The 14,187-nt window shown below is 43.1% G+C and overlaps 1 protein-coding gene across 2 annotated transcripts; it reads right to left on the minus strand.

Annotated features, from left to right (window-relative positions):
• Window positions 1-6,265: 6,265 nt before the first annotated feature.
• On the minus strand, window positions 6,266-14,181 carry LOC138158203 (uncharacterized). 2 transcript variants are annotated; one of them, XM_069084297.1, is made up of 7 exons: window positions 13,832-14,181; window positions 13,438-13,733; window positions 13,241-13,339; window positions 13,045-13,143; window positions 12,851-12,949; window positions 12,654-12,752; window positions 6,266-8,099 (listed from the first exon to the last, which is right to left on the minus strand). In XM_069084297.1, exons 2-7 carry the CDS (start codon window positions 13,565-13,567, stop codon window positions 8,059-8,061), a joined length of 567 nt encoding a protein of 188 aa, XP_068940398.1. In that variant the 5' UTR covers window positions 13,568-13,733; window positions 13,832-14,181; the 3' UTR covers window positions 6,266-8,058. The 2 variants fall into 2 exon arrangements, with proteins under 2 accessions (XP_068940398.1, XP_068940397.1); XM_069084296.1 differs by having other exon boundaries at window positions 13,241-13,733.
• Between the last annotated feature and the right edge of the window lie 6 nt (window positions 14,182-14,187).

Below are 14,187 nucleotides of genomic sequence, written 5' to 3' on the forward strand. Positions count from 1 at the left end.
ATCAGGGCTGTAAGTCAAGAGGCTATGAGCAGGCTATGAGGAATCAAGGAGGAGCCACAGGGGCCCTTGAGGGGGTGAGAGACCCCCAGGCCTGTTACCCCCCCAGAGTAACTGCTCCCGATGTGGAAGCAGCTGATAGTCAGTGTTTCACCACCAAGGAGCTGGGGGAGATTTCAAGAGAAGTTACATCTGGGATTTAATGAATCCCTGGACCAATGACTGCCCAGGATGGGGTCCCTTGGACCAAACTGTCATTGTAGTTGAGTTGCTTCAGTTATGTCTGACTCTTTGTGACCCCATTTGGGGTTTTCTTGGCAAAGATCCTGCCATGGTTTGGCATTTCCTTCTCCAGCTCATTTTACAGATGAGGAAACTGAGTCATGGAGGGTAAAGTGACTTGCCCAGGGTCACAGCTAGTAAGTTGTCTGAGGCCAGATTTGAACTCAGGAAGAGTAGTAGTCTTTCTGATTTCAAGCTCAGTTCTTTGTACTACCTAGTTGCCTTAGAGTAAATATGGAAGAGCCTTTTTCCATAGTCCAGTTCCATGTGCTGGAGCAGTTTTACCCATAAACTACCCTTTGTCCCTTTTTTCATGGCTAGGATGGGAAGTTGTCCGTACCTGGTCCCAAGAAGGTACTTTTTGTTGCACCTGGTTCTGTATAAGAATCTGCAAAAGAGAGAGTGAATTTGTAAAGGAAATGGGATTTTGATAAATTGGATGGGGTGGGGGGGGGGGGGGGGGAGGGAAGGAGGGGCAGTGTGGAATTTGGCTTATCCCAACCTATGACCTTGGGAAAGTACTGTGGATAGAGTGCTGGGTCTGGAGTCAGGAAGACCCAAGTTCAAATCTGGCCTCAAACATTTACTAGCTGTGTGTAATGTAATGCCAAAAGAAAGGCAACTTCCCAGGTTCAAAATACCAGCATAGGTGCTCTCTATTTTATTCAGTGACAAACCAAGAACAGAGAAGATCAAAACATGACATCATTCAAAATACAGCATTTACTAAGTGTGATTAAATAATCTCCAAGTACTACCCCACCCCAGGACCTTCCAATCATTCAATCAATTACAAAGTCTCTGTTCTAAATACTTCTCCACCCCTAGGCTATACCTTCATTTGGTCCACCACAAAGCCCCTCTTCTCAAATGGAGATTAGTTACCAAACATAAGGTCAAAAGTTCCCCACCCCTGGATCACAATTGAATCTACCCCAGAGTTACATCAAGTTTAAACACAGCACTTAATACCCAAATGGAGGTCTTTTCTTCATCTTGACAAGAGGCAAGTTCTCAGCAATCTTAGTTCCTGGGGAGACAAGGCCCAGCAAGGCCACAAGATACATTGCCGGTCCCTTCATGAATCCATCCTCTGTCTGTAGAACAGTCCCAGAACCCCTGAACACACCAGCAAAGCCCTCTCCCAGGACCTCTGCAAACATACAACAAGAAAATCCCTCTTCAGGGCCTCCGAACCAACAGAAAGGCTCCCAGACCCCTACAACAACAGCACTGTCCTTCACCAGTGGACAGTATTCATTCTGTCTGCAGGGCAGTCTCCAGACCCCTGCAACAACAGCACTGTCCCTCACCAGTGGACAGTATTCACTCTCTGTCTGCAGGACAGTCTCAGGGCTTCTTAGCGAACAGCCAGGTTCCAGGACTTCTTCAACAAAAGGACTGTCTTTCACCAGTGGACAAATCTGGCAAAACAACATCAAACAGACAGACAAAGTACCAGCAAAACAGCCATGTCTCCTCAGTCCTTGGCAGCAATTCTCTTAGTCTCTCTCTCTCTCCACGAGGTGCTGCTTCCAAAAAAGATCTTCCGCCTCTCTCTTGTCTCTCCAAAAATCTACGTCACCAGCTCCTCCCAGTTCAGGACTTTCTTTTCACATCAACAAGCCCATCCCACAGGTGGGATTAACAAACTCTGGGTTTCAACACAATCAATTTGAAAACCAAGCCAATACAGGGGAATCTTTAATTGCCATTACTATCACACTGTGTGACCCTGACAAGTCACTTAACCCCTATTTACCTCAGTTCCTCAGCTGTAAAATGGGGACACACTGGAGAAAGAAATGGCAAACCACTACAGTATCTTTGCTAAGAAAATCCCAAATGGAGTTACAAAGAGTCAGACATAACTGAATGACTCAATACCAACAACAGCCTTATGACCAGCCTTCCCAAGAGCAGTCAGACCCCCGTCTGAGTGGGCTCTTCCCCAGTGCTTTCAGGGTTGAGCTTTGTTTCCTTCCTGATTACCAGCCTGTGAGGATATTAATAAAACTGGTCCCTAATCCTATGGAGAGGATAGCTGTAGGGGTTTTTAACTTAGAGTCCACAGACCCCCAAAATAGATTTCATTGGGACTATGCATGTGAATGAGAAAAAAATTACATTCTTATTTTCACTAAAGTGGGTTTTTGGGTAATCTTTTAATTTTATTTTCTGAATTTGAAAAGATTATTCTGAGAAGAGGTCAGTAGGCTTCTCCGGACTGCAGAAGGGGCCCATCATATAAAAAAAGTTGACCCCTGACCTCAGCGAGGGGGACCCTGGCAAGTGTTCTCCCTGAGCCAGACTGCAGGTTGCCTGGGTGGTGTGGGAGAGAACCTTGAGTGGGGCCTTTTAACCTTTTGGGTGAGTCCTGAATCCTGGGGCAGCAGTAAGGTGAAGCCCTTCTTAGAATAAGGTTTTTAAATGCGTAAAATAAAAAAGATTACAAAGGAAACCAACTCTGTAAAGTCAAATCCACATGCATTCATTAAGCACTCACTGTATGCCAGGCCATGTGCTCAGGGCTGGAAAACCAGAGAGAAGTCTGTGCCCTGGAGGAGCTTCCAATCTAATGGGACATCTCCAATCACATAACAGAAAGCCAGAAAGGGGAGTGAAAAGAAGTGTAGCTGAGTTGAGCAGGGCTGAGAAAGAAGCCCAGACTGAGAACAGGGAAAGAGGGAAGGGAGCTGGCCTGGGCGCTCTAAAACAGGGACTCTGGAAGGAGCTGATGAATGGGAGGGAGAGCCTGCAGGTATGGAGTGATCTCCAGGGGGAGAAGTCTTGTTAGGACATGGTGGACCCCCTAAAATCTACCTCCCAATAGGTTAACAATCTTTGGCTTTGTTATCTAGTGTGGAATCGGGATGGCCAGGTGGTGCAGTGAATAGAGCACCGGCCCTGGAGTCAGGAGGACCGGAGTTGAAATCCGGCTTCAGACACTTAACACAAAACTAGTCATGTGACCTTGGGAAAGTCACTTAACCCCAATTGCCCTGCCTTCCCCCCTCAAAGAAAGAAAGAAATCTAGTATGGAAAAGGTCTTTATATTAATCTTGGGTCTGGCCAAGCAACCTTGAACTTTGGAGGACTTTGGCTGATGACTTCCACTGCACAAAGTTCTTTGTGAGACATGTCAGTACCCATCAGATCCTCTGCTTTCTACTTAGCTAGACTCCCAGGTTGGAGCCCTCACAAGAACAGCTGAAGTTGCCAATCAGGATAGAGTCTGTAACGCCATCTGGTTCTAGGCATTTGACCATATGATCCCCTTAAGGATGAAGTGAGTGCCCCTGTCCCACTGGAATCTTTGTGCCAGTCAGAGCACCTGCCTGACTCAAATGGATTTCAACCTGTCTGCAAATGATGAATTGCCCCTCTTCCCCGATTCAAGACCAAGAGGTTTGTTCTGGCAAATCAGCTGCATTATCATGCCCCTAACTGCCCAAGACTGTATCAAATCAGTGCCACCTGCAGAAGGAGGAAGGCTCTTTGGTGGCTAAGATTAACCATGTAGCAGTTTCTTGGATCTAGTTTCCAGGAAAATTTAGCTGATAATCCATGAAGAAACATGCCATCCATCCCCAGACAGAGAACTAATGGACTCAGACATTAAAGATGAAAACGGATTTTCTTTTGCCTGACATACACATATTTGTAATGGGTTTTGTGTTTTTTGCCTTCTCAATGGGTGGGGGAGGAGGAAGAGAGAATTCCAAATTAAAAATGAAGTGAAACTGAATTTAAAAAGAAAACCTACCTGATCAGAATGGCCTGTTTTGGGACAGAATTATGGCTGACCCTCTTCAGCCTTTCCCTGTTGCTTTCTCTGTATGGAGTTGCTTGGCTCTCAAGACCTCTGCTCCCTCAGAGGCTCAGTATGTCCTGGGGAAATACCTCAGGTCCCCTTTCATATTGTTAAGATGGGCCTTACTTTCTGATAGTGAGGAAGTGACCCTTTTTCTGTATAACTATGCTGAATATGTATGAACCTGGAAGAAGTTCGATTCTCTAGCTGCCTCAATGAAACCTTGGATGAAGAGTCCTCTTTTGGCCCCTGTGGAAGAAAGGAGCAATCTCTTTACAGAGTCCTTTAAAGGAGCAGAGACCCAATGAATGGGTCTCCCAGGGAAAGGGAGGTTTTGGTGGGTGGGCCAGAGAACTCTAAGCAAATGGCAGTACAAGGAGGACCTCAGTATCAGTTTAGTTCCCAGAGCAGGCTCTGTGCAACAGATGTCACCTCTTTACTACTCTACTGCAGATGACCCTGATCTAGGATGAAGAACTGAGCTTTTGCTCACTGTCCCTGCCTTACATCAGGAGGCCCACCTTGCCTTTGGAAGTAGGGAGCTGAAGCCCAGGATTCTTGTTCTTCATTCTCCTCTGTATTTTTCAGCACTCCTTCATGGGTTTGTTAATTATTTTGGGTCTGTTTTGTTTCTGCTGTTCTTTTTATTTCATACTCCCCCCCCCCATGCCAGGCTTCTCACATCTGCAAGGTTAGGATTGTCCAGCAAAAGCCCTGAACCATTTAAATGGTGAAAGGTCCTCTTAAAGCTCCTCCAGACCTTGCCAAGTTGGGATATGATAGCATCACCATCTGCCAGGTTTTTCATCCACATGCAGGTTAGTATCAGTGGGGAAGCTGCCCCTTCCTCCCCCCGCCTGATTGAGCTAAGTCAGTGCTGATAATTGTTAGCCTCTGTCTATATTAACATGGGGTCCTGGTCATCTGTGGGCATACAGGGCCCACCCACATAGAATCAGAGTTCTTTAAACTTATCAGATGTTTATAGGCTCCCTCGGGAGTCGGTTCAAATATTCCCTTCTGTAAGAAGCCTTTCTTTATCTCCCTTCTCCCCCTGCTAATGCCTCAGAGATCATCTCCTATTGACCTGTGATATGTCTTGTACCTATGTAGTTGTAGAATGTGAAGCTCCTTGAGAAGAGGGGCTGTTTTTGCCTTTATACATTTCTGTAGCTCTTAGCACAGTATCTGACACTTAGTAGGCATAATATTGATATATTGATAAATATCTGTTGGCTGACTGACATCCTTGTCTACTGACTAGACCATTTTTTTTTTCCTGCAGAATTAAGTAGGGGATTAGACTATTACCAAAGGTAAGTGCTAAAATATTCTTATTGAAATCTTTTCTACCATAGAGCTAGGCAAACCTTTTGTTAATTGTTGAATGACCTATAGTGTCTCATTTCATCCTAATAATGAGCCTATGCGAACAGGGTGCCTACTTGATTTAGTCCCATTCGTGACAGCAGACATGGATGGGCTTGGTCGGCATCTTTGGAGTGAAAATCTAGATAGATGAGACTGCATGTTTATTTGAGTTGGAATAAGTCTCTTTTAGGAACAATCTGTTATACTGTTGCCCAAATACTCCATTTAATTCTTTTCCTGCTTTTATTTAGAAAGAAACTCATTCAGTTTATGCAATTTTTATATTTGTTAAATGTAGGCCCTCAGAAATACAGAAAAATGGAATCTCTTAACATGGTAAAGTTGATCTTTTAATTTAGTGAGCTCTTTGAGGGAGATGAGCCAACTGTCCTTTGAATCAGCAAAGCTCCAAGGCTATCTTCTACTCTGCACAAGCTCACACACAAATAAGGTTGCTTTGGATGTCCCACACATCTAATATCTTTGAAAATCACAGTGCAGAAAGTCTGTGATTCTTCCCTACAAAAGTAACAAACCTAAATAAATCAAGCTGCTTTTCCCTTGATTTGAAGGTTTTTTTAAGATTCCTTCAATGTCTCCCTCAAGCAATGCTATCGGGCAAAAACATCAATACTCAAAAGACCTTTCTTTATTTGTAACCCAGACCTAGTTAAGAGGCCATTACTCTTTCTCATCATTATGGAAAACATATGGTAGAAATAATAAGAAATGACAAGAAATAAGAAAACACTAGAAATGACTTTAAGAAATCATTGTATTTATCTTGTAAGAACATTTTAAAACATACAACATAAACAATTTTTTCTGCTGAAACATTTTAGAACAAACATACAAATTCAATGAGAAATTACACAGTGATGTGGCATTGTGAAGCATTTCAGAAGTTCCTTTGTACTTTTACCAGTTAATATGAGCTTTACACATTTTCTCCAAAATGCTTTGCTCTTTTGGGGAAAAAAAATGTAAACTTCTTTCCCAGGTGCAAAGAAAAGAGCTGGCATTTTTAATGGCACCAAATTGCTCCATTTAAGACATATGTTTTTGTTATTAAATGAATGCACAAAGGAACATGTGATTTCACCCATTCAGGGTAAGCATGGTCCTGTCCCCAACCTAGATCATCACCTCTATGATTTCAAGAGTTGCTCGAGTTGCAGAAAAATCAAGTTGACATGTCAAGAGTTCACACAGATACAAAGTATCAGAAGTAGAATTTTCATCTAGGTTTTCCCTAAACCGTACCCAGCATTATCTTGTTATTAGGCACTCTGCCTTTATTTTTTATTACAAACCAGCCACTAATATTGTTTCAAACAATTAGAAAGTAAAAGACACAGCAAAGGAACTGGTTTGTCTCCTGTGCAATTAAACAGAGTAATTTAATTTTCTGACTCCTTTTTCTCCCCTTTGGACACTTTTGACTGTGCCAGTTGTGTTTCCTATACATCATGTTCCATATGTCTTCCCCGAGCCCCTGCAGAGATTATTGCTTGGGTCTAGAATGCATTCCCTTTTCATTTTGTCTTTTCAAGTCCTTAGCTCCTGCCAAGGCTCAGCTCAGGACACCTCTCAACATGAGGATTGTCCCTATTTGTGATTTGTTAACTGTCTCCACCCCCACTAGACTGCTTCATATTTATGGAGGGTGTTTTGGTATATGTTTTGCAGTCAGACTCTGGACTTACTCTCCCAACTTACATTAGCACTAGAAGATTGGGTTCCAAGAGAATGACTTCCTTTATTTCCCCCTGAGGTTCTAGGTATATGCTCAGGGGGCAGTAGAATTTTTTTCATGTGTCTACTTAAACCCTGACTCTGATGTGTTTCCTCCACCACCAATTGACCAGTTATTTATTTGATGTCCTCTAAAAGGTGTAAGTTGACGTCTCCACAGTGTTGTCATTGTTCGGTTGTTCAGTCATGTCTGATTCTTTGTGACTCCATGGACTAGGTTTTCTTAGTAAAGATACTGGAGTAGTGTCCTATTTCCTTCTCCAGTGTGTCCCCATTTTACAGATGAGAAACTGAGGCAAATAGAGCTTAAGTGACTTGCCCAGGGTCACACAGCCTCTGAGTATCTGAGATTTTTCCACTTCCAAGCCCAGTGCTGTATGTGCTGCCCCATCAAGTTGTTCAGCCCAGCTGCTCCACCCATCTGCCCCTCATGTCTCCTCAGTATATTGATAACATTGATTAGAGCCCCACTATCAATTTAGCCAGTTGATTTTTGCTTATTGGCAACCAATTAATATCAATTAGCTTTTACAAAGGGATGATTACTGAAAAGATCTGGCATAAAGTTGAAACATCCCTCTGAACTGAAGGCACATTCTACCCTCTACCACCTCGGTCCCCAGAAAGTTAGGCTCAGGCCTAAAGCCTGTGCTTCCAAAGACAGCATTGCCAGTGGCTGCTGTTGCTTCCTTGCTTGCTGCCAGGTTGAGTCACTGCCGTGTTGGGTACAGCAGCTTGCTTCTCGGAGCTGCAGTGGCATCTCACCTGGCTTGGCTGAAGTCGCTACACCCGTCTGCCAGAGCCTCCCACGATCAAACCTCCATGTCTCCTCCAGTCATTTACATCTCATCAGATTGTTCTGTCTCCAGCACTGCTTCATCTACAAATAGGAGAGAATAGACACAACAGGGACAGAAGGGCTATAGATGGCATGTAGCTTAAAAGCCGCAGGGCATCAAGGTGGGCAAGGGATTTTCCCACCCAGTCTTAGAGCATTTCTTCATTCAGACTGCCAAGAAAAAGGTTATTTGTCTGGTTAGTGCCTATTGTATACACAGTTCTGGCGCAGCAGCCAATTAACCCTTTTTTTTTTTCACCACTCAGTATGTGGACCAGAAAAAACCACAGAATACCTGTGTATGCTCTGAAATGAAGAGCAGGGTCCCTCCCTTCTGTATCAACACCAGCTTCCAAGAGAAGTCTCAGCAAAGACCACAAGGGTCGCCTGCAGGCAGATCTTATTTCAGAAGCTCCTAGGTCCGGGCCCTCAAGGGCCAGCCCCTGATTATAATTGTAGTTACTTATCTGTGTACATGTGGTTTCTCCCCAGTAGAATATAAGCTAGTTAAATAAAAAGATTGTTTTTGTCTTTCTTTCCCAAGTGCCTAGCCCATAGTAGCGGCTTAACAATACCTGCTAAATGAAGGAAGGAAACAATAAGCAGTTAAATAAGTTGGAGCAAATAGTTTCTGCCACCAGAAAATGCAGTATTTTAAAAATTCCTGTGTCAAATAATTTATCTTATCATTCGTTCATTATATAAATAATTCTGGTCTTAATTTCCCTAAGGCCAAATCAACTCAAAATGTCCAACTTTGCCTTCATGTTGAAGTTGATCTAGTAAATCTTCCATACATCTTCTTTTTGTAATTATCATCAAATATTTATCAAGACCTACTCCAGAAGATCCATTCCTAAGAACATGTTTCTGGGCAAATTCCTATATTTGCTTCCAATCATCACTAGAAAACTATAAACAAAGTCAAGTCAGTGTAGCTCTTGGAGCATATGTAGTTCCCGATGATTGATTTGTCATATTTCTTCAAGACTGTATTCATTCTCTCTACATTGTGCCAAAGCCCTTCTCGTTTCTGCTCTGTGCCAGAGATGGGCTCTCTCATACACTTTTCACATTTTCTGTAACATGTACTTGCCCAACAACCCATTTTTCTCAGGAGCTGACTCGCCAAATTTTCCTTTGTTGTCTTGTTTATATGCCTCTTCTTTGTGCCCTCGAGCACCATTTTTTGTCATCTTATCTTCAGTGGCACCATTATTTGGGTCACGAATGTTAGTTGGCTGTTTGTTTATGTGTGTGTTTTAAAGATTTTCACAGCTTCTTCTGCAGCCTTTCTCTTGACATTCTATACTTGTCATCAACTGTTTCTGCAGTTAATTCTTTCTCCAGAATTACCTTATGTTTCTATTGGCAGTTTCCCAACTTTTCAAAGACATACTGAAAAAGACTGCTGTTCAATTCAGCTGTGCTGCTCAGTAAACATACAGAATCTGAGGAATTCTTATAAAATACAAGATCACTGAAAACTATAGTTCTTTTCAAAATCATTAGTCAAAGAGCCTACCAGTTTAACAAAGCAAATCTTCTTAGGGACAGCTGGAGTGTGTAATGGTGATTTTCTGAAGACTGTTCAGTGCCTCGGCATCAGCTGCATATTGATTTTTTTAATTTGTTTCTAGAACTTTCAGGTAAGCAATGGTCTTGCAAAAAAATACCCAACAAAACAACAACAAAACAAGACTTGATGGCATTAAGTTTCATCTGGCAACTCATCACGCTTGTGACCACATTCAATTGACATTTTCATCTCCCTGGCCCGAACTGTTAAGTGCACCACTGACACCTCTTGCATCTGCCTGAAGGATACAGCCTGCCAATACGCAGTCTTGATGGACAAAAGATATTCTCTGGAGCTTTTAGAAGAAAACCATATGAAGTCAGGCCTGGCAGGTACATCACTAGATCGATATAATAAGAATTTTAAAATTTCTGTTCTCAGTGCCTCACTTCAACAGGTTTTTCTGAGAATCTGAATGGCCTGTTCAGTAGTTCAAGCCTCAGACAAATCTCTTGCAGTGGCATAACTTGAATTAGATATGCCCTTTGACCTCTTTTCGTCATGTTTATCTTGTTACAATATTTCTTTGTTTTGACATCTTAATTCACAAACAAGCTATTTGAAATTTCTTAATTTCTGGGATGTCAACATTAGGGAGTACCCATAGAAGAAGGCATCATCTCATATTTCTGAACACAGCTTTCTATATACCTACAGTTAAATTTCCTCCAATGCAGCATTTATCCCTTGATTAGAAAAGTTCTTCTAACAACATTTTGTTCCACAGGTAGCACTGCCTCTCTAAGGAAGAATCAGCAGCCTGCTAAAAAGATGATCTTCTAGAGACTCATGCTTCACACTCTCCTTCATCCCCAACTGCTTTCTGCTAGTCCTTCTTCAGAAATGCTTTCTCTTTCCATTGATGGCCTCTCAGACTTCCAGATCCACGCTCAGGGGTCACTTTGCTGACCTAATCTGTGTTGTTTAGTGTATGTACAGAATGGAAGAAGTTGTCACAAATGACAAAATTCAAATCCTGCTTCCAGATCTCCTAGGTGAGGAGCCTATGGCTTACCTTGGTAGCTGAAACACCGCATTCATTTTCTGCTGAATACTCAGTGCCCTTAGCTGCGTGTTTCTTTTTTGTTGTCGTTCCCATGACATTTAACTAAGCAGTGGTCAGGCAAAAACAAATGGCCGACCCATGAATTGTTTGTTGTATCATGCTTGTATTCAGTTGATATTTCATGAAGGGAGGCTGAATTATTAAGAACACCAATACAAGAATCACTTGCATTTTCTTTGAGGGCAATTAGTCTATGGTTGGGAGTTGCAAACAGTAGAATTCGTTTGCCCAGATTTATTCTCAAGGGCTACAAGATGTTTTGAGAATTTTAGGGACAGAGGATACTGATGTGAAGGTGAACCATTTGGAAACACCACCACATCAGCATGATGAGTGTGTCTAAATTCCTTTTGACAATTCAGACACGAACAGGTTTTTGTAAGAGTTTAAGAGCCTGTTCACTAGCTCAATTCCTAGATCTGTATTTACTGCCAGCATAAGCTGTCATCAGGTAGATACTGTGGCACTTCACTTCACAAGCATAGCCCGTCAGTTAGGATTTCCTTCCTTTCGAAGGTACTGGCAGGGGGGATTTCTTCTAAAGAAGCATATTGAAACTCAGGATTTGTGTGACATGCCTGAAAGCAACAAGTTAAGATATGTGTATAGTTAATTACTCCAGAGTCAGCTGGTATCTCGGGATTACTAAAGTATTCCTGGACCACTTGAGAAAGTCTTTGAATGACATTTTGTTTTGCAGTTAGTAGTAACTCCTCCAATGTAGATGCTGAGAAAGTTTCAGCAAGTACCTGAGAGGACAAACTTTTCGTGGCAGGCTCTATCCTGTTTGATGATGCTGAGAAACACTCAGCCCTTGAATAAGAAGCAGAAAGCGGCCATGCCTCATACCTGGCAGTATTTACACTGCCTAGTAACCTTCCCCTTCTCTGGGGTGTGCTCTCTGTCAAAGCAAACCTACAGTAAGAACTCTAAGATGATGTGGTGGGCGTGGCACAAGCCATACGACTGAGTCATGTCTGGCTTGCTGCAGGTTTGCTCTCTGTGAAATCATATCTTCAATAAGAAGGCAGAGAGGATATGGGATGTGTGCTATGAACCCTACTACTTAATAATATTTTCATTTTGGTAGACCTGCTCATGGTGGAAGCAAAACTTGGGCCAGAATATGGAGAGAATGTGCTGTGGATAGCTCGGCGCATTGAAGGCGAGAACCTTTTGGTTATGGTACGCTTACTCTGTGCGGGGATAAGTCTTGCATCAGAACATGGGGAAGATGTTTCCGTTGTGATAGGATCCACACTGCCTGAGAACATTCTGGAGAAGGTGGGAATGCTTTCTGTGGAAGCCAATCTCATATCTGGACGGAAAGAAGTAAAGGAACATGTGGCGGGGTCCGTGCTCTTGCAGAGCATCCCAGTTACTGCAGGTTGGGGCTTTCTGAAAGCAAATCTTCGGTAAGAATGCTGAGATGATGTGGCAGGTGTGGCACTGGCCTTACTATGTGATAAGAGTTTGGTTATTGCAGACCTGCTCGTTGTGGAAGGAAAATGCACACCAGAACATGGAGAGAATGTGCTCGGAACGGCACAGCCCAGTAGAGGGGAGACCACTTTGATTACAGCACGCTTACACTGTGTAGAAATAAATCTTGTGTCAGAACACTGAGCAGACAGGAAACCTGGGGCAGGAGACGTGTTCTCTGAGAACACTCCGGTGACTGCAGGCTTGCTCCCAGTGGAAACAGCCCTTGTCTCAGAATACTGAGAGGATATGGTGCCTGTGGTAGGAGAGAGACTCTCTGAGAATACTCCCATTCCTGCAAGATCACTTTCAATTGAAACAGCTCTTGTCTTCAAACACAGAGGGGATGCAATACCTATGGCACACTAACTGAACTAACCCAGACACACTGACTGAAAACATTCTGGATACTGCAGGCTTACTCTCTGTGGAAGCAGATATTATCACAAAACATAAAGAAGACACATACCTGCTATAGGAGAGAGTCTCTCTGAGAACACTCCCATCCCTGCAGGATCGCCCTCTGTCAGATCAGTTTCTGTCTCTGAACATGGAGGGAATGCGATACCTGTGGAAGGAGACAAACTCTCTGAGAACATTCTGGATACTACAGGCTTACTCTCTGTGGAAGCAAATACTATCACAAAACATAGAGAAGACACATACCTGCTATAGGAGAGAGTCTCTCTGAGAACACTCCCATCCCTGCAGGATCGCCCTCTGTCAGATCAGTTTCTGTCTCTGAACATGGAGGGAATGCGATACCTGTAGAAGGAGACACACTCTCTGAGAACATTCTGGACAATACAAGCTTACTCTCTCTGAAAGCAAATATCACAAAACACAGAGAAGACACCTACCTGCTATAGGAGAGAGTCTCTCTGAGAAGACTTCCATTCCTAAAGCATCAGTGTCTGTTAAATCAGCTTCTGTCTCTGAACATGGAGGGAAGGCGATACCTGTGGAAAGAGACACACTCTCTGAGAACATTCTAGATACTACAGGCTTACTCTCTGTGGAAGCAAATATTATCACAAAGCAAAGAGAAAAACATACCTGCTATAGGAGAGAGTCTCTCTGAGAAGACTCCCATTCCTACAGCATCACTGTCCGTTAAAGCAGCTTCTGTCTCGGAACATGGAGGGAAGGTGATACCTATGGAAGGAAACAGACTCTCTGAGAACATTCTGGATACTACAGGCTTACTCTCTCGGGGGGCAAATATTATCACAAAACATAGAGAAGACACATACCTGCTATAGGAGAGAGTCTCTCTGAGAACACTCCCATTCCTGCAGGATTGCTTTCCGTTAAAGCAGCTTCTGTTTCTGAACATGGAGGGAATGCAATACCTGTGGAAGGAGACACACTCTCTGAGAACATTCTGGGTACTACAGGCTGACTCTCTCTGGAAGCAAATATTATCGTAAAGCAAAGAGAAGACACCTACCTGCTATCGGAGAGAGTCTCTCTGAGAATACTCCCATTCCTGTAGTATCACTGTCCGTTAAAGCTGCTTCTGTCTCTGCACATGGAGGGAAGGTGATACCTATGGAAGGAGACACACTCTCTAAGAACATTCTGGGTACTACAGGCTTACTGTCTCTGGAAGAAAATATTATCATAAAGCAAAGAGAAGACACCTACCTGCTATAGGAGAGAGTCTCTCTGAGAAGACTCCTATTCCTGCAGTATCACTATGTGTCAAAATAGCTTCTGTCTCTGAACATGGAGGGAAGGTGATACCTATGGAAGGAGACACACTCTCTGAGAACATTCTGGATACTACAGGCTGACTCTCTCTGGAAGCAAATATTATCACAAAACATAGAGAAGACACAATACCTGCTGTAGAAGAGAGACTCTCTGAAAATATTCCCATTCCTGCAGGAACATTGCCAGCCAAATCAGCTTCTGTCTCTGCACATGGAGGGAAGGTGATATCTGTGGAAGGAAACACACTCTCTGAGAACATTCTGGATACTACAGGCTTACTCTCTCTG

The sequence above is a fragment of the Petaurus breviceps genome, unplaced genomic scaffold (assembly GCF_028583685.1).
Source record: "Petaurus breviceps papuanus isolate PSGF00001 unplaced genomic scaffold, PetGlider_PUasm1.0 174, whole genome shotgun sequence".
NCBI classification, from domain to species: domain Eukaryota; kingdom Metazoa; phylum Chordata; class Mammalia; order Diprotodontia; family Petauridae; genus Petaurus; species Petaurus breviceps.